General features: G+C 43.3%; 2 protein-coding genes across 9 annotated transcripts; both read right to left on the bottom strand.

Moving 5' to 3' along the window:
* Positions 1-517: 517 nt before the first annotated feature.
* On the bottom strand, positions 518-17,330 carry eef2k (eukaryotic elongation factor 2 kinase). Of its 8 annotated transcripts, none has more exons than XM_083932951.1 (20): positions 17,067-17,330; positions 15,913-16,196; positions 15,331-15,390; positions 13,828-13,928; positions 10,803-10,863; positions 10,673-10,710; positions 9,596-9,767; positions 7,899-8,048; positions 7,199-7,331; positions 6,978-7,105; positions 6,426-6,645; positions 6,254-6,318; positions 5,583-5,660; positions 5,215-5,271; positions 4,965-5,030; positions 4,262-4,393; positions 2,926-3,114; positions 2,722-2,846; positions 2,336-2,514; positions 518-908 (listed from the first exon to the last, which is right to left on the bottom strand). In XM_083932951.1, the coding sequence occupies exons 2-20, from the start codon at positions 16,186-16,188 to the stop codon at positions 799-801; spliced, it is 2,340 nt and encodes a 779-aa protein (XP_083789077.1). In that variant the 5' UTR covers positions 16,189-16,196; positions 17,067-17,330; the 3' UTR covers positions 518-798. The 8 variants fall into 8 exon arrangements, with proteins under 8 accessions (XP_083789077.1, XP_083789079.1, XP_083789076.1 ...); XM_083932953.1 differs by having other exon boundaries at positions 15,913-16,193; XM_083932950.1 differs by having other exon boundaries at positions 17,091-17,330.
* A 2,596-nt stretch (positions 17,331-19,926) lies between these two features.
* Positions 19,927-22,531, bottom strand: tha1 (threonine aldolase 1; the record flags this gene model as incomplete). The annotated part of the gene is made up of 7 exons (XM_083932187.1): positions 19,927-20,298; positions 20,912-21,104; positions 21,264-21,401; positions 21,519-21,704; positions 21,791-21,879; positions 21,961-22,044; positions 22,234-22,531. The coding sequence occupies 7 exons, from the start codon at positions 22,529-22,531 to the stop codon at positions 19,991-19,993; spliced, it is 1,296 nt and encodes a 431-aa protein (XP_083788313.1). The 3' UTR covers positions 19,927-19,990.
* Positions 22,532-27,305: the final 4,774 nt, after the last annotated feature.

The following is a 27,305-nucleotide window of genomic DNA, read 5'->3' as shown; positions in this document are numbered from 1 at the left end:
AAATATATATATAAAACATAGTAAATGTTTTTTTTAAACAAACCATTTCTCCGGGTTCTCCGGTTTCCTCCCACAGTCCAAAGACATGCATGTGTTAGGTTAATTGATGACTCCAAAAAATCACCCGTAGGTGTGAATGGTTGTCTGTCTCTGTTCGTCTCTATGTGCCCTGTGATAGACTGGCGTCCTGTCCAGGGTGTACCCCGCCTTACGCCCGATGTCAGCTGGGATCGGCTCCAGCACCCCCCGCGACCCCGACCCCGGGATAAGCGGTTGAAGATGAATGAATGAATGAAACCATTTACAAATCTTATTATCATATATTGTTTTCTCTCTTTAGACATTTTAAAAAAAATAAAATTTACAATAAAAAAATTCTGATTAAAATGATTCAACAGCGTTTTCATAGTCTGAGGGCTCCAGTGTAATAATTATTATCCTAACTATTATTCAAAGTGAGTCAGCAGGAACAAACCTTTACTGACACAACTCTTAAAGGAATAATGACACGTTTTTAAACATAAAAAGCAAACTTTATTCAACACTTTTGAGCTCCAAGCATTTTTCCCCCCACACGCATTCTTCCAGCATTACATTTGGGGCAAAGTTAGTAAACAATTTTCTCTGTTTTGATCTTTGAGACCACCTCTTTCATACAAACACATTCACTTAGTCAAAAACAAAGGACCGCTCAAACAGGGAAAGGACGGGGAAGCCTACAGCAAAACAACCCTGCAATAAAAAAGATGTAAACTGTTCCCATTCAGCTCCTGAATGAGTCGAAATGAACGTCCAGAACTATTCCTCCATTAGTGCCCAGGCTTCTTCGGCTTTCATGTAGTACTGGTTCGCCAATCGACCTTTCATGGCCTCCATGGCGGCTTCTGCTGCTTCTGTGAAGAGATCACCTGCAGAGGGGGAGGACGGGGGCGGTTAGGATGGAGCCAATTATCGCCATCAATCAATCGATCAATCAATAAATCAATCAATAAAACAATCAATAGGTTAGATAGTTACTTATAGAGCACCTTTCTAGTCTTTTGACTACTCAAGACGCTTGCGCAATATTTCTCACATTCACCCATTCACACACATAGCAGTGGATCTACAGACCATCTAATCCAGGGGTGTCAAACTCCAATTCACAGTGGGTCAAATTTAAAAACTGGGACAAAGTTGCGGGCCAAACTCAATATTTACTTAAAAAAAAAAAAAAAAAAAACTGCAAATGTGCATGTTTTCCCTTCTCTCCAGATGTGTGATGTTGAACCTTTTCAGTGCAGGTCCTTGTTCTTGTCGTGGTGTTTCTTATGTTTGATTCTTTGGTTAAAGCCACGGTGGCTCTGCAGACGAGACAAACAGCTCTTTACCTTCATAAACAGATAATCTGCCTCCCACCGCTGCTGAAAGCTCCTGTTCTCCATCTTTCTTTTGGCTGTTTTTGGGGAGGGGTGGATTAAGTCTGTCTGTAGAGACTGGCAGCATGGATGCTCATGTTTGTTAACAGAAAAGTAGCGGTGTATGTGCTCTCATAGAACCGTGATATGATCTTGCGGGCTAAATATGATTACATTGCAGGCCAGATTTAGCCCTCGGGCCTGAGTTTGACACCCCTGATCTAATCTAACCATTCACACCACATTCACACAGCAATTTGGGGTTTAAGTGTCTTGCTGGAGATTGGGATCAAACTGCCCATCTCTCGAATGGAGGACGACCCACTCAGTCACTGAGACACAGTCGCCCGTTATCCGTTTATGAACCATTCGGGCCAAAATTATACCTAATCCTGATTAGTTTTTATGGTTATTCATTGATTTAAGGAAGGAAATATTTCTTTTTGCACTAATTATTCACATTTAAATAAAACAGAGCACTTCTTTCACTCTACGGTTCAAATCGTTGCATCAAAGTTAAAATAAGTTTCCTCGTCATCGCTCAAGCTTTCCCCGCTGTGGGAAGCCAGAATGGTGCTGTCGATTAATACTCGAGTTTGCTCAACCGACGTCATCAAACAGCTAAAATTTTGTTTTGTTATACCAGGAGGATAAGAAATTTAAATATTTAAACTTATATTCTAAAGCCCTCTGTTGTGAAATAAATGTGGGTGTAACTTCAAGCATTTTTCAAGCACTTTATCCATAATTCAAGCACTTTTCAAACACTAAAATTCAAGCATTTTCAAGGGTTGCAAGCACCCGTACGAGCCCTGGGATCAACATGCTGCAGGAGTGGTTTGAGAAGCTTCTATGTTACGTTTTTCTGTGTTGACATGAACTGTTCCTTAAAACGATGCAGGTATATTCAGGTCTGTGAAGCCGGCGTGGAGTCGAACCTGCTCTCTGTGGGTCTGCGGTGAGGTTGAAGCCTCCCGCTTGGTACATCTCCGCCTCTCTGGCCAGCAGCAGGTGGCGTGGCTCATCCTGCATCCCATCGTACTCTCCTCCCTCGTCATAGTCTGTCATGTTCAACGCACTGTCGTACCAGTGAATCGCTTCCGCCCAGTTCTGCTTTCTAGATGATTCACAGATAAAAACAATGTTTCAGCATCAAAAACAGTAAAATGGAGCTTCCTTCAATAGAAACGACTTGAACATCCCTCTAGGGGGCAGTATTACCATAAGGGCTGGACCAGGATTTGTGTTGTTGTATGTCATATCTTTATTAACATAATTCAAACTTCAAAATACAAATCCACAGTTCAAAATAAGCTTCACTGACCTGTCAGCAGATAAATTGATCCCAGTATCAAAAGCTCTGGCCACTGTGATCATAGAAGATCTGTCACCGGCCTCAGCAGCCAGCAGCAGGTACTTAAAACCTTTCATCTTGTTTCCTGCGTTGTCCTGCCAACAACACAGAAATATCACCACACGAGTGCACACTGTATTTAATCTAAACAGGGTTAAATGAAGTGTGCGTTACCTCCAGCGTCATGTCTGGCAGGATGTGATGAGGCAGCTGCAGACAGCACTGTCCCAGGGCTATGATGGCCTCCAGCTCTCCGCACAGCGCAGCTCTCTCCAGGTGCACCATGGCCGAGTCCTGATCCCACGGCTCGTCCTTCTCACAGAAGCGACCCGCTTCGTGGTACCGCACCATCGCCAGGTGGACCTTGTTCAGGAGGAAGGAGAGCGAGAATACATTCAACAAATTCAACAAACTCTGAAAATCCAGCTTTCTGCAGCAACAGGTGGATTCAGAATCTCACAGAAGACAGGAGCTAAAAATAATTAGTTAATTCTCATATATTTGTGATAAGTCTTCCCGAGCTTCCTGTCTGTCATCTGTTTCTCTTGCGCTGCTCATGCTGCGTTCAAGTGCCATGGGAAGTTCAAAGTTTTGGACCTCCAACTAGGCGAATTCGGGGTAGGTCGATCTCCCTCTAATTCGCTTACTAGGAGGTTCCACTACGACAGGCATTACAGCGCACTTTCGCCAAGTTGGACGTCAGAAACATCCGGACTTCCCATTGCACTTGAACACAGCATTCCTCTCTCAACACAAGTGTCGGGGGAGGAGGGAGCATGAGAGGTCAGGCAGGGGGAAGAGGTTGGGACTAGTTCTGTGCAACATGCCAAAAAGGTAAGAATTGCTGTAATGATTCTGATTGTTTGTCTTCTGATCAACTGCTGCTCACTCTTTTCAAGAAATAAAAAGCTTTCTGCTAAAACATGTTCCTTTGAGATAAAGTAGCACCCACGTAATAAAAGAGGGGCTCCCAGACGCAGTAGAACAAAAAGGGATTATCCTCGCCACATTCACATGTTCGCACACACACATTCATGTAGACTGGAGGTGCCGGGGATCAAACTGCAGATCGTCCAGTTAGGGGAGCTCCTGAGCCACAGCCGCTCCTTTAAAGGCTTCAGAAGGGATGACGCTGTACACAGTATTCAGCCACTGATGAAGTGGGACCTTCATCATTGATCCACATGGAAGAATATGCAAAAAGGTCTCTGTGGCCTAAAGTCAGCCGGTAACTAAATAATTTTAACCCAGCAGTCAAGACAGAGATGGAGTGCGTGCTTAAAAATGATATTAATCTGTTAAACCATCGTAATCCAATACTGAGGGTCCAATATGGCTACATGCATTTGCAATTATTATTTTTATTTGAGCATTTAATGAACCTGGTGTGAAACTATATATGTTCATTGATAAATACGCATACATACAGTACGTACGGTATACACAGATGTACACAGACGAATGTTCACATGTGCATTAAACCAAAAAAACAACCAAACTGATGCTTCACCTTTCCGAGGATCGATTGGCCGAGCTTCTTCTGCAGCAGAGCGCCGAGTCGCTCCACCTCTGTGGCCACGCAGGAGGATCGGTGGACGTGAGCGCGGGACGAATGGTAGAAGCTCCACTTCTCCTCCGTCAGCTGAGTGGGGAAAAAACAAAACAGTCAAGATACACAGGAATGAGCAGGAGGAAGGATGGAGAGGCAATGCTACCACCTGCTCCTTACCACAATATTAAGAAAAACAAATTATATGATTAAAGGTAAATCAGGCACAGGGTGACAAATCACACTCTCAGGGGCGTACTCATCCAAGTCTGCTCTCAATTTAACTGATGAATGACACAGAGCGGCCTTGAGCTCCGAGCTGGAGGAGTACGCCCCTGGATGCAAAGATCATGTGAAGCATGGGAACAGGAGCACGCACACACACACACACACACACACACACAAAGATGTTATCATCAGCAAGAGGGTGGAGTTGGTGAAACAGAGGTAGATGGTGTTTCAGTTCCAAATTTCCTTTATTTCTTTGTATTTTTTGAATTTTTAAACTGTTTTTCGTTCCCTCTGAAAATAAAAGAAAACAAGGCAGCTTGTGTAAGTTCGCCTTATCCAAAACCTTGGGCTGAGAATCATGCTTTATAAAGCGTTATAGCGACCAGACGGCATGGAAACGCCTGGCTTTACGAGCCTCCGTGCCAATAATCACCCATTCGTGGTCAGCGGTGTACGAATTTAAGTTTGCAGAGACTCTTGGAGGAGCTACCATCTTCCTCTAGTGAAGGAAAACAAAGAGCAGGAGGAGGTACATTAGAGGAGAGGGAGAGAGAGGGCTTCTGTTGTTAAATCAAATGATGAGGTGAAAGTGAAGAAAGACATGGATGAGGAAAATTAGAGGTTAAGTTGATCGGGGGGGGTGGTGATTATGATGTTCACACAGGGTTGTCTCTATTGTTTACCCGTCTGACACTGTCGTCATCCGACTCAGAATAATGTCTTTGGTAGCGATGATGGGCCTACGTGGTGATACAACATGCATTTATAAAACCGTCAGTCAGACTTCAGGTGGAGAAGAGAAAACGTTAACAGACTCACAGCTACTAAGAGGACTGAAGGACAGAGGGCTGTGATCTCAATACTGTGACAAGAGAAGTCTAACATGTCAGGGTTTAATAAAATGATCTTAAACAAACATGTGTTTTTTATTTTATTCATATTTAGTCTGCTTACAAATGTGTCTGCGTATAACAACTTCCTCTGTGCTAATAAATCCTGGACATATTCATGTCAAAATGAAATCAAATGAAAGTCAAATGGGACCCTTTACCCCGTCAACGTGGTCATTGGGGTCACCTTCACTCCTCCTCTCGCTGGGGTAGCCGCTGTCGCCGCCGCTTTCAGATTCCTACAGACCGATATAGAAACATAAACATCATGACATCAGTGCCGTCTGGACTCTGACTCGGATCTGCAGCTCAAAAGTTCAATCCTGTGTCCTCCAGCTGAGCAGAATCTCAAAAACCAGGTAACGAAGAGGTGGTTTTATTTAATCACTTCTTGATTAAAGCAAGTCACCGTATTCAGGGTTAAAGCCAAAAAAACACCGGACGACTTCAGCTGCTCGGCTTTTTACTAATTTTAGAGACTTGACTTTTAAATCACTTAAAAAAATCAAATTCAAAAAGTTATATCAATGTTATCTCAAAGTTTTACTTTTTCAGTTCAGATGATTTATGTTTATTTTGTGTTGATCCTATTTCATTTTGGCAAATTTTATATTTTTTTACTCATAATGGCCGGGTATAGTTTATTGTATTACTGAAATGCGGCGGTGGAAGAAGTAAAAGTACTAACACCACTCTGAAAATACTCCACTACAAATAAAAATCCTTCAAAATGTACTTAAAGTACTTCCAGTAAAGTTCTTATTGTGCACTTGAACGGTAACGGGAGAATATTTGGCTGAATGTGACACATCATTTTTACGTTAGTGCTCACCTTGTGTTCACCTGCGTTGTTATTACTGAGTCTTTCATGTTCGTACATTCCAGTAAAAGATAAGCCTGTAGAAAGAATAAAAAACTATTTAGGATGTGGACACCGTGCTAAGCTACAGTCAAATACACCGTCACACGTGTGCAGCATGTAACAGTAATGTTCATGGACGCACCCATAGAGGACTTTCCCACAGATCCATGTGCAGGAAGCGAGGAGCAGGGGAAGGTGAGGGGGGAACAGGGGACCGAGTCCACGTCGCTCATGCTCTCGTCTGCAGAAGACGTCTCGGACATGCGGGATAACAGCGGAGGAGGCCGGCCTCCTGATATGGTGCGAACACGGGGAGAACCGCAGGGCTCCTCGCAGCCCCTCAGCACCGTCTGGGCCGACTTCTGAAATAAAGCAAGACGACTCTTTCTTGAGGAAACGGCAACAGAACAAGCAGAACACACTGAGGCTGACGATAAAGCATCCTACTCATGCTAACCCTGCAACTGAGCTGGCGAGCGTACATTCATATTCAGTTGATTTCTGATTAAATAACAAATTCTCTTGCACGACATAACACTCATGCCTAAATATGGCAGCTGTGGGCAACAGGAAATTTCCCCCCATGTTTATTTATTATTAGCATTATTTTCTGGACTATTTTTACCCCGACCCACGGCTGATTTCTGGCCCTGGCTGACCCTTCATTCATCTTTATTAAAAATGTTAAAATTACAAGCAGTCTGTTGGTGCAGTCCAGCTGGGACTTCTCTGCAGGGGACAGGTCAAAAGGCGTCAGGCCCATACTCTTGCAGATCTTGTTGCACAGGTGGGAGTGGAAGAACAGCGCCATGCCTCGCACACCTGGAACACACAGATGATCAAGATGGAGCCTTTTGAGTCATTTCTAACGAAGAATCTAGCAGCGGTTTCGTCAACATCAAAACAAAACTCTACCTAGATTTCCATCTCCAAAGTCAGTCCCCTTCTCTGTGTGGATCTGAGGGTCAGTGTAGAGATCTCCCACTCCCTGGATGTCCACCACGATCAGCTGGTGGCCCGATCGCTCAAAAGAGAAGTGACTGAAGGCCTGACGGAGGCAAAACAAGTTAGAATAGAATAGAAATACTTTATCAATCCCAAGCTGGGAAATTGCAGAAGTTAAGATTAAGTGATTTTTATTATTAGCTGTGCCAGACTAGATGCATGAGCGCTGCAAACCTTTCTACTTAGAGTTTTGCCTATGATAATGGTCAGAAATGCTTTATCGTCTCACTTAATTTCGTTACAAATGTTATTTATATTTGTTTTAAAAAGAGGAGGTTGAGATTCTGTCGACAGAAACGAAACAGAAATCAAAAGTGTTGCGGTGAAAATAGACATTGAACATCTAGAGCATGGGTTTCAAAGTGATCCAGTAAAGGGCCGTGTGGCTGCAGGTTTTCATTCCAACCAATCAAAAACACACCTGGTCCAACAAATCAACTGTGTGAAGACAGTTCAGATGATTGAGTAAGTCCAGTCAGATGTGTTCTTGCTTGGTTGGAATGAAAACCTGCAGCCACACGGCCCTTTACTGGATCACTTTGACACCCCTGCTCTAGATGTTCTGCAGCTGACACTGCTCCGCCCTGACGGCCTGCGCGCTGCAGCTCACCTGCGGAGTGAGTCGGATGTTGTCGTCCCTCACAAAGCCAGAGTTGGAGTTGTATTTGATGTACTTGCCCTCGATGTAATGTTCCAGGTGAAAGAGAGGTTTACCTGGCCGCTCTGTCATCTCCATCACACACATCTGCATGATGTCCACCTGAGGATGAGAGAGAGGTCGACAACACTCACACAAACAGTAAGAGCTGAAACCATAAATCAAATTACTAAGTATTACATCAACAGAAAATGATCGGCAACTTTTTCGATAACGAACGAGAATGGGGGAGTTGTCCATGGCCAACGGTGCATTCACCTGCTCCTCGGACATCAGCGTGTTCATGACCTTTAAGTCGTAATGGTGAAACGACATGGACGCTATGAAGTTTAAATTTTATAGCTCAGGGTGTTTAAACAACACGTTGATAACGTTGATAGTATTTGTGTGATAACGAAGAGCAAAGGAAACGGATCAGGTGAGATATGCAATATGTTCGTGAACTAGTTTATCCGATTAATCCGACACCGCATGAATGCAGCACAAAAGCCTTTACCGCAGTGTTAACGAACGTGAATCCTGCCGCAAACACTTGGTTGGGCTTTTTGTAGTTTCTGAGAGCCATTTTGTGATCATACTATATTTAGTTTGGGACACGTGCTGTTTTTTCTTACAGGGTTCGTACACCTTTTCTGAGGTCAGGTTCAAGCACTTTCAATGTCCATTCAAGGCACCTTCCAGTTGTGGTAAATTGCATATTTCTACGAATACGTACAGCTATTGAAAATGATTATTTCACATTTTTTCTTCATTAAAATCACATTAAAAAGAGATGGTATTATGTTCTAAACAACTGTAATTAAATTAAATTATTAAATTATGTTTCTATTCTATAGTTTTTTGTTGTTAAAGAAATGTGGATACAATTTCAAGCATTTTCAAGTGCTTTATCCGAAGTTCAAGCTCTTTTCAAACCTTGAAAACACAACATTTTCAAGGATTTCAAGCATCTATATGTTCTTTCTTACTTATATACTGATCTAGATGGGGACTATGAGAGCAAAGACCTCCGCCGAGACATGCCCTTTCTCACTGGAACTCCTTTTTCTAATTATTTTGACTACACATGAATGCAGCACAAATACCCTGTCCCAAAATGTTAGTGAAAGGTCAAAACAATTTTTGTACGCGCCCCATGTTTCCGATCTGCTCCAAACTTTAACGGGTTCTTTCTTGGCCCAGGCTTCAAACTTCTACCAAGTTTCATGAAAATCAAGCCAGTGTTTTTTATCTAACCCTGCAGACAAACCGGACCAATAACACGACCTCTCTGGGGGAGGAAATAACCATTTTAGTCTTTTTTTTTCTTTTTCCGCCTCACGCCCGATGTCAGCTGGGATCGGCTCCAGCACCCCCGCGACCCCGACCCCGGGATAAGCGGTTGAAGATGAATGAATGAATGAATGAGTCTTTTTTTTTTTGGCCGAACAAAACAAGACATTTGAAAAGCCTGGGCTTTGCAAAGTCTTTTCATTATTGTTTGATATTTCTTAAATCAAATGACGATTAATTAGAATAATAATTAGTTGCAGCCTTAAATCTGAGATCAAAATACGTTAAATTATCAAAATAACAGGGGTTAGGGGATTGTGCTTTTGTGGGATTAACCAGTCAGCACATCAGTGGCCTGTATGAAGCTTCTCCTGTACCTGTTTGGGAGGTCGGTGGCGGTTGTACTCCTCTCCCCAGAGTTTGGCCTCCATTTGCAGCCTGACGTCCTCGAAGTAGACATTTCTGTCCACCGTCTCCATGTAACGCTTGGACACATAATTAGACGCGGACTTCCAGTTGCTGCTGTGTGAGAAATTCGACAACTTCTTCCTAAAGGGAAAGAAGATATTAAGAGCGGTGAGCAGCATTTCAGTAATATTTAAATGTATTTACAGAACATTGCTCGGAAACCTTTATAAATAATGCATAATTAAATGCATTTTTAAATGCAAATGCAACTGGAAATGATGTCAGATGCAAATAAGTTAAGATCTTGTGGGCAGAAGATAAATAAATATTATCTTTCGGGACTTCAGGGCCTCCTTACTTTACACTCTATGTGAGGTAATTCGCACTTGTGCTCCTAAGTTAGTTTACAGTTGCACACATCTATTTTTCCTCACACATTAACGGATACACTGTCGAAGACAACAACAGGGACAACACACCAACATTTCAGATGTAGAGATTTTCCCTTTTTAACTTGTTTGGGCTCGTAGGAGCTGGGTGATTCATGTTCATGCTTCAGGTTTTGTCAGAGAGACATATTTCTGTGGGTTACTGTAGAGGTTAGTGGAGGCCTCTCTTTTACATTTCCCACAAAACTGAGGATTAAACATTAACAATTAGACCATTCTTCCTTTTCTCTTTGGTTCTGCAGTGTCATGCAGAAGCCAAAACACAGCAGAGCAGTGACAACATCGCACTTAAATCATAAACATCCAGAAGATCAACAGAGCTGAAACCTTTGTGCCTTCATGGGAGACTTTTTTGAGCTGGTCCTGTGTGATATTTTCCATACTATCTTTGGCTCTGAAACGACCAGATTCATCAGCAGATGTCCTCCCGAGTCGGAGCAAGAAATGTGAGGAATTTGGACCTACACCACTTACAGGCTAAAAGAGACCTCTGCTTTGTTTACAGGGAAACCACGAAGGTCTCCGTTACTAGAACCCGAGGGCAATAACCGCCCGCTGGACGTGACTTGATGAACGAAGAGAAATATTTCAACTTACGTTCTGAAGCACTCCCTCATGGCCCCTTTCCCAAACGGCTGTGAGAAATAAGCAAAACAAGTGATAAGAGACTCTTTTTTTTTTTTTTTTAATATTGGCAAAACAATCCTTTTCTAGAGAGCGGTTATACCTGGGCAGCCATCTTGATGTGGACCTGGTCTTGAGCCCACTCTCCTGTGATGGCATTGTACCTGCAAAGAGGGACGATGAATCAGTCAGAATAAGAGGAACTTTTATGTGGATTATCTCTCTATGATGTGGCTTTTTAAAAAAGTTTGATGCTCAGATTAAATCTATCCAGTCAACACAGAAAGTTTGGTTTTCAGCCATGTTAGCGTGGCTTTATGGACAGCAATGTCTGGCGTTTGGTCCACTACTTCCAGACTGAAAAATATCTAAAAAACTATCTGATGGATTGCCATGAAATTTGATGAAGACGTTCACGACTCCTTCTAGATGAGTTGTAATCATTTTGTTGATCCCTTAAATTTTCCTCTAGCTCCATCATCAGGTTAAAATCTCCATTTGTTCAACACATTGCTTCGTGACTAAATTATGGTCGTATGAGAAACGAATCACATTCCTATCAGCCTCGGTTGCACTTACCGGTATATGATTACAGCTAGTTAGCAACTGCTAGCATGCTAACGGGCTAAACTAAGGTGGCAAACATTAGTGCTGAACATCAACATGTTAGCATTGTCATTGTGAGCATGTTGGCATGCTTGCGTTAGCATTTAGCTTAAAGCCAAAGTACAGCTGGGCCAAATAAGCACAACCTCCCAGAGCTGTTGGTTGTGTTATACTCAGGACAGGTAGACAATGCATAAGAAACAAATATATGCTTGTTTCAGCTTCTTAAATGTGAGATTTTTATGTTTTTCTTCGTTTTTATACCACTATAACCTTTGGGTTTGTGACTGTTGGCCGAACAAAACAATGTCTTACGTTCTGGATATAAATTAACATTAAAAGGAGATTGGTGCGGGTTTCTTCAAATTGCAAAACAATGAAGGGAGACGTTTAAAAATGCAGTTTGAATGTTAGAAATCTGTCCAGCCACTGTGCAGATATTAACGTCTAGGTTACAAGCTAAGAGAAACAAACAGTATAACAAAATAAGGAAGGAAAAAGAAGAGGAACACACATTTGTGAAAACATAAAACAATGTCAGTTTGGGCTCCGGGCAAAGTGAGAGGGCCATTTTTATAACCTTAACATTAATTGAAGACAAAATCAAATCAATAGATAACTTAATGATCAAAATAAGCCTTAGTGGCAGCCTTATATCCATTATTATTTTCAGACAAAGTCTACTGAGAGTCAGTAAAACAGCGTCATATCAAACAGAGGGATTGTAAAACCAACCATCTGTGGGACATTTTCTCCCCACAGAGCAGACCCTGTGACCCGACTCTGTGTGTGTGTGTGTGTGGGGGGGAGTCGCTTGTTTTTAGTTTTCCACCTGTTACACTTCAAATCACTCACACTGGACGATCCGCCACAACACTGCCAGGACTCGGACATAAGCCGAGCTACATAAACAACCTTCCTTTTTAGATCACGTCAGTCAAGTTACTCTTTGCCCTCTGTGAGGGAGTTTGTCTGTCAACAGCTCATTATCAATTCTTATCATGGCGCCACATAAAACATTTCACTTCCTCTTTACGGAAACAAAACAAAAACAAGGGCAGAAGAAAGAAACAAAGCAGTGTTTTGATGTGCGCCCTCTTTCCAAACTTCACTTTCTCTGCGCCCTTGTCTTTTCAGCTTTAGGGGTAAAAGAATTCATGTTATCAAGGAAGAACTCATATGTACACACTCTGTCTGGGTCAGTGTGTCTGTTTGGTTTGGCGGGACGCGTGTGCTGAGTTAATAAACGCTGCATGAACTGTAGGTGCAGCTGCAAGTCTTCACAGCGGAAACCTGAGGGCCTTTAAACTAGAATCTCCTCCACTCAAACAAAAACAGCGGTCTATTCTTTGTCTATCCAAAAATCTTTCCTGCTGGCAAACCGTTTTCAGCCTGGGAGCACAGTGTACCGCGACATTCATTCCATCCAGTTCATACTACAGGGGGGGCTTAAGAGAGGGAGTGAGGTTACACACGGGTAAAATTAGCACATGAAAAAAGAACATGAGGGCGAATCCAAGCTCCTGACAATCTCTCCTTTCTCTCTGCAGGCAAGTCCCAGTACGTTATGTAACTTAACAGGCCTAACAAACACACACACATGCACGCACGCACGCACACACAAGGAATTCATTCCTCCGGCTTTTCTGCCCACACCCAGTCAATTGTGTGCCGCCGCCTTGATACAACACTGCCCACATCTAACAACTCAGCAAGACGTATCCTTTTTATTTTTTATGTAGCTGCAATGTTTGGCTTCAACATCTGGGTGATAAGCCTATGAATGCTCTCATTTGTCATCGTTATCCCAAAAGCAATTTCAGTCAAAAGCAATCTGCTTCTGACCAGTCCCAGCCTGGTCCTGGTCCTGGTCCAGTCCCAGTCTGGTCAGATGCGTACATGAACTGATGAAGCCTCTTGGATGAGAGGTGAACAACTTCCTAGACAAATAACCAAGTCCAGTTGCTTTTGACTGAAATTGCTTTGGGGATATCTGGGTGCACACTCAAGTGTCTGCACCTACAGTGCGAGATGAAAAACGGGCCGTGAGAGCCAAAAGGCGTCCATAAACCCAGTGCAGGGGCAGTCATTTCGGTCAACAGTTAGCACCACAGACTGAGGTATGAGCCGACTCTGAGAATTTCTGCCACATTAATGAGTTCAAGAAGGCTGCAGGTGAATGTAGGAATCTCTGTGACGACTAAAAAACCAAAATATGTTGCATCCTAAAGGCTCCACATTTTTGATCATAAAGCCGGTCGGGGTGCTGCATAAATACTGTGAAAGTATCATAATCGCTCAATCCACAGAAGACTGCACATGTATTAAGATACTGTGTCTTTAAACGAGCCGTCAGGACCTCTGTAAAGCTGTGATGTCACAACTATACTATATAATGTGTTGGCATCTTTCAGCGAATCGTTTTTGCAGTTTAATCTGTATCGTGCATGCTGACTCACTGGCAGGGCTCACTGAAAAAGGTCTACAGCTGCTGATTCACAGCCACAGAGGGTTGTTCGTACCTGTAACGAATGCAAGGTTCAGTCTCTTTTTCTTCCAGATGAAACTCGGCCCAGGGGTCGGGCCTAGCTTTGGCCTTTTGGACCGCATGTTTCCAGTGTTCCTGTCCCAAAGAACAAACACGACTTATTAGCCGGCAGTATTTGCTTTTATGCAAAAAGAAAGATCTGTTTAGTGAGAAGCTGTTCAAGGCAAAAACATGAACTTTAACCTGGGCAATAAAGGAAAATCAAAGCCTTCTTGTGCTCTTTCTGCAGAACACTTCCTCGCTCTAAGGACCCGTATTGTGCTCAGTAATTCAATTCAGCAGTTTCTGCATTGAACAGCTTTCTCGTATTCTTTTAAGTATTTGCATTTAATCAGCTTACGGCTAAAGAAGCCTGCAATATAGATCATTAATCAATAAAACGCAGGGACACACCAATGTAAACTGGAGCCCGCTCTAAGGATGACACTTCTTTAGTTTGTAACAGCGTGCAAAATTAGGAGGAAAGAAAGGAAGTTAGGAGAAAGGGAAGTAAAAAACATAAATATCTTCAGTACAAACCAGGAAGAAAGCCCATAATAATACAAATGACATGGAAAAATAACTAATGCATGAATGAAAAGATCTATTTTAAGTTTTGGAGGAGGGGGAGGGTTAAATAAGTTCTCTTATTCCATAGCAACTTAAATCCTTTACTGCTATATCTAAATGAATGATCACCGTGTGATGTTCCGTGGCCATCAGCAGTGTCGTTTTCAAAAAATAACTTTCTTGGTAAGACTCATGAATGAAATGTCACTGGTAATCCAAACCAGCACCGGTAACCCAACCCCTGACCCGCCCAGCGCTGAACAGCAGCACGTCTCCCTCGCACACCACTGGTCACTGTGCAGCAGGCATTTTAGACATGATTATATTTAGAGCAAAGTAGATACACTAAGTGTGTTTTTGAGCGTCACGTCTGCTCGTGACGAGAACAGGTGACGCATCTTGCGTTCAAAGTAAATCCACCTGCAGGAGTACACATGCTGTCAGAGATATTACAGCCCAGTCACAAGACTTTATGGTCAAATTTTAAAGCCTGGTATGGCACTAAAGTGCACAGCCATGCTCAAAAATATATCTTTACAGACTATTTACTGTTGGGATTTTTGTCATTTTCAAAAACACATTTTTAGAGCAGCAGCACCTGTAATAGAAATTTGCTTTCTTAAACCGAAATTGCAAAAGAATTTGTACCAATATGTGCTTTTTTTTTACAGTGTAGCTTTCTAAAGTAACAGTATAGCATTCCTGTTGTTTGTTAGTGTAGATCCATTAAATAAAGAGCAGGAATACAGTGTGAAGAAAGGGAGGATGCAAGTTAAAAGGTTAAAAGAGAGGTGGAAAAGTTGCTACAGAAGTGAAAAAGTGAAGGAAAAGCAACAGTGAACTACAGAGTGGAGTGGGGAGTGGGGAGGCGTAGATGGTCACTGGTGAAGAGGGAGTGAAGGAAGATATAATCTCATCTGTAACGTACCCGTGCGCTCTCAGACAAAACCTTGTACGACCGAGGTTCTGCCGCCGTTTCTGTTTCGTTCTATGTAGAAAGGTAAAGAACACGGACGGCTTTACATCAGCAAACAAGGAGAAAAAAGCCTGACATTCACAAAGCATCGTCAAACGTTTCCAACAATAATTGATGCTCTGAAGTCTAAACAACAGCCCTACACATCCCAGCAGTTGGCTGGTGCACAGTGGTTCTGATAAGACTGAATGGAGCCCACTGTGCAGCTCACTGCTGATGAGAGACGTGTTTACGTGCAACCATTCTGGTACTTCCTGTTCTTTAGAGAGAGAGAGTACAGTTAAGGAGGTGTCTGAGCAGCTCTCCACTTCAATAAACAGATACACACATACTGGTACGTGTGTGCGGACATGCAGAGATCATCTCTCCTTATACGGCAAAGAGCTGTTCTCACTGTTTATGTTCCTGCATGAGCACAACGCATTAATACAAACTAGTTTTTAACAGGACTAAACAATCCTTCGGCACTTTATTTCAGCATTTTCTGACGCTTATCTATTCAATGTTGCATGTGGCCGTGGGGAAACGTCTCACCTGGAACATAAAGTGGCTCTTAGGAAGAGAGCTGCTCTTAGGAAGGGAGCTCGACAGCTGCCGGGTGTTCACTATATTCTTCAGGTAGTAACAGATTTCTTTGGCCGAGTCGTCCAGGATGGGGCGGATGAAGTGGTCTTCGTCGTCATCGTCATCACTGGCGTTGGCGTCGCTGAGGGACGAGGCCCGCTGGTTGGGGGCACTTCGTTGGACAGGGGGTCTCTTGGCGCTGCCCTCCTCCTCCTCCTCCATGCTGAACATCAGCTCGTCCTCCATGATGTCTGCTGTGGTGTTGACAAGAGGAGAGTGAGAGCGCTGAGGAGAGCAGCGAAGAGCGTGGAAAGTAAAACCACAGGTGGTTAATCTGTGGCAGCCATGTTAGTGTGTGTTCAAAACAACCCTGCGTCATGGCTGCACAACTGTCCATCTAACGCCATGAGTGAGAAATCTGTGTGATCCCAGTCATCACCATCACATGCATGGAGGGGTCAATCAAAATATAGACATATACGAGTAAAGCTGAGGTGCACGAGTGCGAGTAAAAGGGCCATCACTAAATGTGGGCTCCAGAAAAATGCCCCCACTACAGATTATTTTGTTAATTTTGTAAAACAACTACATGTACTCGAGAAAATGACTTACTCAGTCAGGTTCCACAAAGAGAAAGGTGAAAAACGGTGGCAGAAATGGCCAATGAGTGAGACTGTATGCATGTCCTGGGTCTGATACATTGTCTTTTGGATTTATTGATCACCCCCGGACTTTGAAAATGTCAAACTGCTCTATGTTTTTGTATTTGTCTCTCAAAAAGATGAATATGATCTATAAATAAAGAGTTTAAAAACAAAATATATAGACATAATGTGGATTTAAGCAATAAAAAGGTAAACATAAGCATGCAAAGGGATGTTTACATCGATGTTATTCAGAGACAGCTAGCAAACATATGCTCCACTGTCATTTGTGTGTGCAGATTTCCAGAGAAGAGGAATGCAGACCCAAGCAAGATTAAGTTCCTGCACTCCCACAGAGATCACGCAGCAGCAGCAGCAGCAGCAGTCATGGTTATTGTGTTGCACCATGCTGCAAAAAGCTCTCGTTCGGTCTATTGTTGTGAGCTGCTGTTAAATGCACGTAGGGAATAAACAACCTACCTTAGAACTGGGGCACAAACGCACCTTAATCACTCAATCCTGAGAGCTTGTTGTTGTGATACAGCAGCTCAGCTTCCGTTTCCCGGTTGCACTTAGACGTGAATCGGACGGTTTTTGCAGCCGCTGCAGTTTAACTCCCCTACAGGAACCAGACTGGGTCGGTCCTGGTTCTCCAATGTGTCCTGCAGGTCCGGGCGGGGACGTGGTGCAGCGCTCATTACCGTCCTCCACGGTGACTGGAGCCCTGCGCACGTACAACACTGGGCTCTGACAGCCCCAACCCCCGAGCTATGCTGCGTTCACTGCTATCGGAAATATTAAATGTAGTTTAGTTGAGTCTGTGGTAGAGTGACCAGACCAGACGTCCCCGGATTTTGGGGACAGTCCCCGGCGACTATTGTCCCCGGTTTTCACTGTGACTGAGAAATAGGATATAGGAGAAAAGGAAAAAACGTAAATGTTTTGCATTAAATCATAAAAATACATTATTCAAAAACAAGCATAGGAATATTAGTCTTTATGTTGCACAATTTGTTTGACATCATTCAATTAAATGGTTTAAATGCATAATAATAATGAATATCAAATGATTGTTGAATATCAAACTGACTTATTTAAGGTTATGTTTCGGAGGTTTTAACGCCCCCTGAACCAAAAATGGATTTGTCTCGTAAATCTGGTCCCCTTAGTCTGTGAGGAGACAAAAATACTTCCAAGAATGAATGTTTGCTTTTATGTTCTACTAGTTTTTTAACTAGTAACTAGTTGTTGTTTTTTTGTGTTTAAAATAAAAATAATAGTATAAACATGTTATTTGAAAGCAGACCTGACGATTACGACTGCGACGACGAGCATTTGAAAGCAGCACCGGATAAGGCTACAGCTAACGTTAGCTCTAAGCTACGGAAGCCCTAAAGAGTCATACATTACACACATTTTATTTCCTTTGTTTTCCCGTGATAACGAGATAATTTTCCTAAAATAATTAGTTTGAGATCTTTTAATTTATTAAATTTTTATTATTTTGTTTTGTTTTTTTAACAAACTTTATTGACAACAATATTATATTACAACAGCATACGTACCTGTGCAGGGAGGAGTTTTACAGTTGTATTTCATAACAGTAACCAACTGAAATAATCTGTCAGCTTTGCTCATGGACTTTAAAAAAAATTTAAACATAAACATCCCAAAACAGTCCTAGTTTATTTCCTGTTGCAGTGTTTGTGAATGACATCAGCTTACAGGAAGTTACCAAGGACCAACTTCTCTGGACTAAGGCTGTTGCCTAGCAATGGAATTCCGTTTAAAAGTCACAACTGGCGTGACATGTCATATTTTGACTCCGCCTCATTTCCTCCTACCAAAAAAGGGCATGTATGTGACGTTGTGGGGAGGGAGATGCATCCGAAGGGCTGACGTTTACCTCCGAGGTGAAGGCCACGCCCTTAATTATTCATAAACTTTAACCTCCAATTAAATAAAAACTAGCCTAGTACAAAAGAAATCACCCCCCTCAGTGTTGTCATGGAGATATGACCTAAACATACAGACACAGAGGCCTTAAACAGGTTTAATGATGCTGTGAAAACGGCCTGTTTAACATGGGGGCCAATGAGACACTGCTCTATTATGAAACCTGCCCCTAGTGGCCACTCAAATATGCTTGGTTGTCCTAGCCTCCTCCCATTAGCCTTGATCTGACGTCCCAACGTTCCAGTACGTCAACCGTTACAAAAAAGAACGTTAATTTACCTTAGCGTTAACGTGCTGCGCAACCGTTATAACGGTTCATTTAACGTTTACGCCACATTCTGCGCCAATTAAATTAAAGCAACGTTAACTTCAGCGACGCGTTACACCGCTTAACATAGTTGTGGTGGGAAAAATACTAGCTTAAGTTGACGATACCCTTGAAGGATTCCACAGATAAGTCAAACAAACGGTAACGTTAGAACCGGGAATACGTATTTTGTTTTTCAACGTGTAACCTAACCGATATCGGCCAAGTGTAAGTTATCGTTAAAGCTATTGACAGTTTAAATTGTCAGGTCTGGCCGAGTTGTTCATCACGGTAGCGTGGCCGAGTGGTCTAAGGCGCTGGATTTAGGCTCCAGTCATTTCGATGGCGTGGGTTCGAATCCCACCGCTGCCAGGTTTTTTATTTGAAAGGTACATTTTTATCATGTGTCATTACGTACAAGCGTAAAATTAACAAGTTAACACGTTAACAGAAGGGGTTATAAATTAGAGGACACGAATATGCTTTTCCTCTTGTCAGCTTTTGCTTTTTGGTCACTTCATTGTACAGTTCTTGGTTTTCTGTTCACTTTAATATATAGTTATATATATATATATATATATATATATATATATATATATATACACATCCAAAGCTATATATTTGTGCACATTTTCTTTTTGCAATATTCCACTCGACCAAGGTAAAATATTTGCACATCATTATATTTTCAACATATTTTTCCCTAAATTGTTACTATTTTTTTTGATATTTTTGTTAATGTACTGCTTTAACTTGAATCAGTAAATTGTTTATCTATCTTATCTATCTATCTAAAGTATTTAGGACTAGCAGAGCCTGAAACACCAGTGCCATATTGTGGCTGTACGTGGTTACTGCATTGTAAAGCCACTTCCCTTACACAAAAATACATTTACACGACCAAATAATCAAATATTACAGCTGACACAAACAAATGCATATATGTAAATTCTAAATGGTGAGAGAAATATGTGATAAAATGCAACAAACTTTGAAACAAAGGGACACAAACTTTGATAAGAGACAGTGGTTTATCAAATGTATCAATAAATACAAAGCTATTGAAAGTGACTCCAGTTGTGTAGCATCTTTAGTGTCTTTCTCAACTAATCTCTGTATATTCTCGACTAAGTATCAGGTTTCACTGGGCCCTGACTTTTTCCTTCACAAACTGAGAAGCCACAAAATGCATTTTCTGGATGGCCAGCTGAGTATCTTCAGGGGAAATCCCAAGATGCCATACAGCCCGCACTGAATTTCCAAAATGGGGGTACATGAGAACTTGTACCCCCTGTCCAAGAGCTGCCTCCTCTCCCTCGCCAACCTCCCCCATGCGGGCACAGAACTCGACGGGGCTTAAACCGGGGTCCTGTAGACGGAAACGCAGGATGTTTGTCTCCACGTTGGCCATGTTCACAGCGAATAGAGGAGGGTCACAGTCGAGCATAGCTGGAAGAGAGGACGAGGAGTTACAGGCAGGCAGTTAGAGGTTGAATATGGAGAATGAGCCGAACACCGCCATCTAGTGTCTCAAGATCGTAGTCGCAACAACAAAAAATTACTCTAGCAATTGGGTTGCCAGGTTTGTTGCCGAGTGTGTCGAGCGGTCAGCCTGCTCCATGTCAAGAGATGAATCATACCGGGTAACCACTAATTTCGAGGTCATTTTTCAGGTGTTTGAGAACAGACACCAGTGAAGCAGCTCAGAAACTGTTTAAGTGGGCGATCGTGGGCTTTGAGAGGTTTTGCACATTCACAAGAACTTGCTGCACCCAACAACAGACAACCCTGGCAACCTGCAATGCCGGCTGCTATTGGCTGGTACGATGTAAACAGAACGTGACAGAAAGCCATTGTCAGACCTGTCAAAAAATGTTTCAAGTATTAATTCAGACTAAATATTTGTATATTTTTTAATGGTAAAGCACTACTTTCATTGTGTACCCCTCAAAACGCCCCCTAGGTGTATTATTATTTTTTTTAAATATAGCTTCTAATAAAGATTCTACATATTCAACCTTTACTGATTTACTTTTCATAGACAGAAATAGGAGTTTCTCACCTTGAGCAAAGGTTTTTGTATTGTGGTGATCCTCCTCCAGTCTTCCTACCATCTCCAGTAAAGACAGTTTTCCAGCGGCTGCCAGTATACCAACCTGCCGCATCCCCCCACCCAGGGCTTTACGGCACCGCACTGCTCGGGATATGAAGTCTCGGGGTCCAGCCAGCATGGTTCCCACAGGGGAACCCAAACCCTGTTACACACATGTGAATTTGACTTTGAGACGTTGTATTTCATTTGTCTACGAGTTCTTTGTTGGTTCTGCTCGCATGAGTTTTACCATCAATGCACATGAATTTGTATGTTGATATTCTTGTCCATTCTGTGTGTGTGTGTGTTTTACAGTCCGGACCTTGGAGAGGCACACACTGACGGTGTGTGTGTGCTGCAGTATGGTGGATGGAGGCACCCCCTGGGCCACAGCAGCGTTCATCACCCTGGCTCCATCCATGTGAACTGACAGACCATATCTATCTGCCAACGCCCGAACCTTTAGAGACGGAAACAAACCTGTAAGAGCCGCGGCTGCATTCTTCGTTTGTTGCACTAAGTATGACAGCTGCTTTCACATGGTGACATAGAAAAATGTTTCTTTCTCCACACACACCTCCTGCAGGAATGTCAGAGGCAGAACGCGCCCACCCAGTATGTTGTGTGTGTTCTCCACACATATGAGGCGTGAGCGTGGGAAATGGGGGTCGGGGTAACCGTGGCGGATCTTTGATTCCAGCTGCTCTAAGTCAAACGACCCATCGGGGAGATTGGTCACCAAGGTGGCGTGGACACCAGCCAGCTGTGTGAGCACACAAACACACACTGAATGAATGCACTGCAGATGATGAGGTGGCCTGAACCTGTGTGTGTCTGCAGCACACTCACCTGTGCGCTCCCACCCTGCTCATAGATGTGTAAGTGGGATAGATCGCCCACAATCATCTCGTCGCCCCGCTCCCAGCAGTGCACCATCACTGCATGATGAGATGCACATGTGTCACCATTCAGACCTCATGGAAACAGATTCACACTGTGGCAATAAATGCACAGCTCACCTGCGATGAGGTTACTCATGGTCCCAGAGGGGACGAACAGTGCAGCCTCCATCTGAAACATATCAGCTGCAATTCTCTGTAACTCTGTAGAAATAAGTCAAATTAGGTTGAATTCAACAACTAAAGATGCAGGTGTACATGCATTCATATTTATTATGTTTTCTGATTTTGAATAAGTATCTAAAGCAGTCATTTCAGTTATTAAGGAGCTACTTTTTAAATACATTAATACATCGGTTGCTGGTTTGGTCACTTTAACACTTCGGCTCTAACCGTTCACAGTCGGGTCTTCTGCCATCACGTCATCTGCGACCTCGGCCTCCGCCATGGCCTGCCTCATCGCCGGCCCGGGCTTGGTCACCGTGTCGCTGCGGAGGTCTACCACCCGGACGCGGTGTGCTCCGCCCGGTCCCAGATTCCTGGGTTTCTCGGGGTTGTAGTATCCCCGCGCGGAGCTCCGTCCCAGCACGGCACCCGCTGCATCTCGTGCACTGAGCGGTTTGCTCGAGACGAAGACACCGTGATTAAGAAATGTCGGTAAAACTCTGCAGGAGAATGATTTCAGAGCCATGATGCTGCTCTCACGTTCATGTTCAGGAAGTGTTTTTTTTATATATTGAACTTTGCACAGTTCTCGTGTAATCGATAATCATTGACTGCGAGGGAAGTTAATGGATGACCGATCAGCTCATCGTGCACAGAGCAGCGTGGACCTCGAGGTGGCGCCAATATCCAAACTAAATCACCAATAATGGACGAAGAACGACTACAAGGAGAAAAGGACTCAAAGTAGATCCGTCAGAGATTAGTTCCTATGTAGACAAGTCTGTGCCCACGGGCCCATTTTCTCATTATCAATTTATTGTGTCTGCTAGGGCTGACATTAATTATTTTAATTAACAGATGTTATCTCAATTCATTGATTATCACTTGGTCTACGAAACACCAGAATACAAATACAAATATCAGCAGTTCAAACAGTTAAAAATCTAATATATTCAGTATACTGTGATATAAAACACAGAAGAGTTTGGTTTTAACTAACTAAAACAATTATTGACAAACTAATAACCATTAACAGATGATCAAAATAGTTGGCCATCATGAAAACAATAAAAAAAAAAAAAAATCTTGATGACTCTAAAAAATCGCCCGTAGGTGTGAATGGTTGTCTGTCTCTGTTCGTCTCTATGTGCCCTGTGATAGACTGGCGTCCTGTCCAGGGTGGACCCCGCCTCACGCCCAATGTCAGCTGGGATCGGCTTCAGCTACCCCCGCGACCCCGACAGGGACAAGCGGTTGAAGATGAATGAATGAATCTTTTCTATTCTCTCATCAGCCTTGAACATATTCACATAGAGTATGTTTCGAATCTAACTCTGGCCGTGCCCTGCATTAATGCACCACAGTGAGCGAGGCATGCGTGTGCATAAATGTGTCTCTGTGCATCTGTGTGTGTCTGTCCCCGTGCCAGTGTGTGTGATGTGTTTACACCATGTTGTGGCCACGAATGCTCTGAAAATATCTGTGACACCCCTCAGATACTTCAGGGGTCACAAACCTGCTTTTGGCTTGACCTTTATCCCTTTGCTGAGCTGTAAAGCGAACTCCACCTAGCTGTCAGCTATTACCCGTTTAGCTCATCGTAGAGAGCAAGAAAGGAGGTGAAAGCATGCCCGCATAAACCCCACCTCCCTGCGTACGTACACATACACAAACACATGACATGATGGGGCTACGGGCTCAATCCCAAAGCCCTGTCCTCTATTTTTATCAGCAATAAAGCCCCAGCAGCTCCCTCATGTCTCTGGGACTAAGTCAATATTTGGAGGTGAAGGCTTGTGGGAATTTATCTACCCAGGACTGAGATTAGGCCACGAGGGGGGCGCACTCATTACAAAACAACTCCCTCTGACCCACAAATGCTACAACTGCATTCATGCTCGCTCGCCTCACACACATTTCCCACTCGCCCCCACTGCATACTCATGCTGCCTTGTCTGATGTTAATCACTAGATAAAAGTCCCAGTGTGTGTTATCAGGACCGCAGCTCGCTGTAGTTAAAGTTGATATTGCCAGTAACAGAGCCAGGTTTTATGAGCCATAACAAGTCGTCATTAAAACTCATTAGCAAACACCAGCGTCGTAAAAAGGCCACAGTCGGTCTCGAGAGCCCCACAACAGCCGTGAACGGAGAGAGATAAAGATGTGAGCAACACAGAGCAGCGATGGAGAAAGTGGGAGACGTCCTGAGAGTTTTTCCGGGATCACTGTTGGCTTCTGTAACCTCACACTTTTGTCTGTGTGTGTGTGTGTGTGTGTGTGTGTGTGTGTGTGTGTGTGTGTGTGTGTGTGTGTGTGTGTGTGTGTGTGTGTGTGTGTGTGTGTGTGTGTGTGTGTGTGTGTGCGCGTGTTCGTGCGTGTTTTGTTTCTCTCAAATGCCTTCCAGCATTCCTTGCCTCTGCGTTGAGCGGGTAGAGTGGTGTTTTGGAGAAAATATTGAATTAGAGAAAAAGAGGCAGAGAGGGAGAAATGAAGGAGAGGGAGAAATATTGACTCCTTCTGGGAAGGAGCGAGACGGCAACGCCTTTCCAATAACCATAAACCCACTGGGCTGAAAATAGACGGGCCAAATGAATAAACGAATGTGTTCATCCCACATGAGCTCTTCTCTTTCACAGAAGGAGGGGAATGGAGGTGACCCCCCTCTCTTCTCCTCTCTCTCTCTCTCTCACTCTTTCTCTCTCTCCTCTTTCACTGAGGCCATCATTTCTTCACCATGACGAGAGATATTAACCGGAACAAAACAGGTGTTTATGGGAAGTCTTCCCTCAAATGAGGTTTCTCATACACACACACACACACACACACACACACACACACGCACACACACACACACACACACACATCTCCTCTGCAATGAAAAGGTGTCGACATCAGTGCCGGCGAAACAAGAATAACATCTGTTTCACATTTCACATCAACCCCCCCCTGCCTCCCCCCCATCATATGTCATGGGCCATGTGGACATGCTTTACTTACACACACGCACACACACACACACACACACACACACACACACACACACACACAGATACATTGCTCTTAAGCTGCAGGGGAGGCTCTCTTTTCCCTTTTTTTCAAAGCAGAATCAAGGTACTTCCCTGATACTTTGTGGCCAAAAGTATGTGGAAAACCTGGACATTACACCCAAATGTGTTTTCATCTCATTGGCTGCAGGGGATTCGTTCCTGAAGCTCCTTTCACACTGCCTGCATGTTGCGACGCTGTTGCGCCTCAACAGCTCCGAGCCGTGAACGGGGAAACCCAGCAGGGCGGGTTGCGAGTCGATCCACAGGCCGGACAAGAAAGCGTTCCTTCATTGTGACGCTTTTGCGGAATCTAGTCATGTCAAGGCAAGTCAGTTTTTAATTCTGAAGCCCAACATCACAAATCATATAAAAATGCATTATATGTCATTTCAATACAATAACAAAAGACAATGTTCGGTGAAATTGTGAAGAAGCGTGCGCTGGGAGTTGTTTTAACACACAATAACGTACATAACAAATGAACCCGGCGATTAAAACAGTAAAAACACTGAAGAACGCAGGTTTCTCTGACGCTGTTTGGCAAACAAAGAGCATCCATGCGAGCTGAGCTGCGAGCTAACGTTTGCTAAGCTTGTCTCTCTGATGACTTAAGATCCAGGCTTCTGAAATCTGCTTAAAACACACAGTTAGGAAAGATCTGAAAAGTGTATAGTTGCCTTAAAACTGGATAAAAAGTAAATTCATGAAGCTTCATGAAGCTGACACATGCACAAAGGGGGACATGACGCTGTTGACAGGCGACTAGATGTAAAGAATCATTACCCTGAACAAAATTAAAGTTGGGATCGTTTAAGAACACAATTCAACAAAATATAGGTTGACATTTTAATGCAGAAATGTTAAATATTATTACACCTTTAACATGAACAAATGGGAGAAACCTCAGGAGGGATCCCTGTTCCTGGACGGACAGACATGCAATAGATGTCTTGTACAGAAAAGACCAACATAATAGGATGACAGTATGGACAATCAGGATGACAACATTATAGATGGATTGCAAACGTTACCATTCAGCCTCAAGACGATTAGTGAGTTTGGGCACTGATGTTGGGCGATGACGCCCGGCTTGCTAACAACGCTCCAGTTCATCCCAAAGGTCTTTGATGGGGCTGCGGTCAGAGAGCTCCATGCAGGCCCGTCAAGTTCTCCCACAGCAATCTCGGAAACCCATCTCTTTGGGGACTTTGTACAATGTGGGCAGTGTCGTGGTAAAACAGGAAAGTGCCCTCCTCCAAACAGTTGCAATAGAGATGGAAGCACACTCTAAAGCATCATTGTATGCTGTAAGCATTAACATTTCCCTTCATTGGACCTAAGGGACCTTCAACCCAAACCAGCAACTGACTAAAAGCACGTGTCCACATACTTTTGGCCACGTAGTTGTGCGATATTCTTCCGTCTCCACCCCGATTCTATGGAAGCTAAAGGAATTTCATTACTGGAGTATTGAAAAATCACTTCACTTGCTTCCACTGAACTTCCTGTGAACCGTTTTCACTGGAACCTCCTTCTACCAAATAAATAGTCCCAATAAAAACGGTTAGATTATAGTAATTAGAAAATTGCGTCTGGAAAAACACAAGCGATTTTTTTTTTTTAAATGCTTTGAGCGCTCAAAGTAAATTGAATTCACTTCCAGCGTAGCCGAACATTCATAACCTCTGCACATTTATTATGTGCCACTTGTGGTGAATGAAACTTTTTTGGGGTAATTTGGTTGAACTGTTCCTTTAAGCGCTGTGGAGGAGATGGTTGTTGTATGACAGTATGAGGCAGGGTTAACCAGACCATCAACGTTACCCGCTGTCGTAATCAGCTGCAACCACTGTTGCCCTGCGTGCACTCATTCATCGCACCCTTCATTCACCCACTCACTGACTTCTCCTCTCTCAGTCCTTTCTCATATTGTTCATTCAGCTGTAATTATAGACCATCACCCGCATGTACGATTTCACTTCCGAGAACAATCGCATCTGTCCTTTTTTTTACCTCCTTTCTCCTCCATTCATCTACCAGACCTTCAGTTCACCCCTCGCAGCGTTCTTGTCACCCTCCTGACCCTCTTTTCAGTCCTCCTCCTTCTCCTCCTCCTCCTCCTCCTCCTTTTCTTCATCCTCCTTTCCCACATTGCCCACTCTCTCTCCCTCTCCCTCTCCATCTCCCTCTCTCTCTCTCTGGGAAGTCATGTGACTTCTCTGAAGCTGAGCCCTATAAACCAGCGGTACTTG

Source organism: Echiichthys vipera (genome assembly GCF_963691815.1).
Source record: "Echiichthys vipera genome assembly, chromosome: 18".
Lineage (NCBI taxonomy): Eukaryota > Metazoa > Chordata > Actinopteri > Perciformes > Trachinidae > Echiichthys > Echiichthys vipera.
The sequence above is the reverse complement of the archived record's forward strand: the minus strand, read 5'-3'. Positions and strand labels throughout refer to the sequence as shown.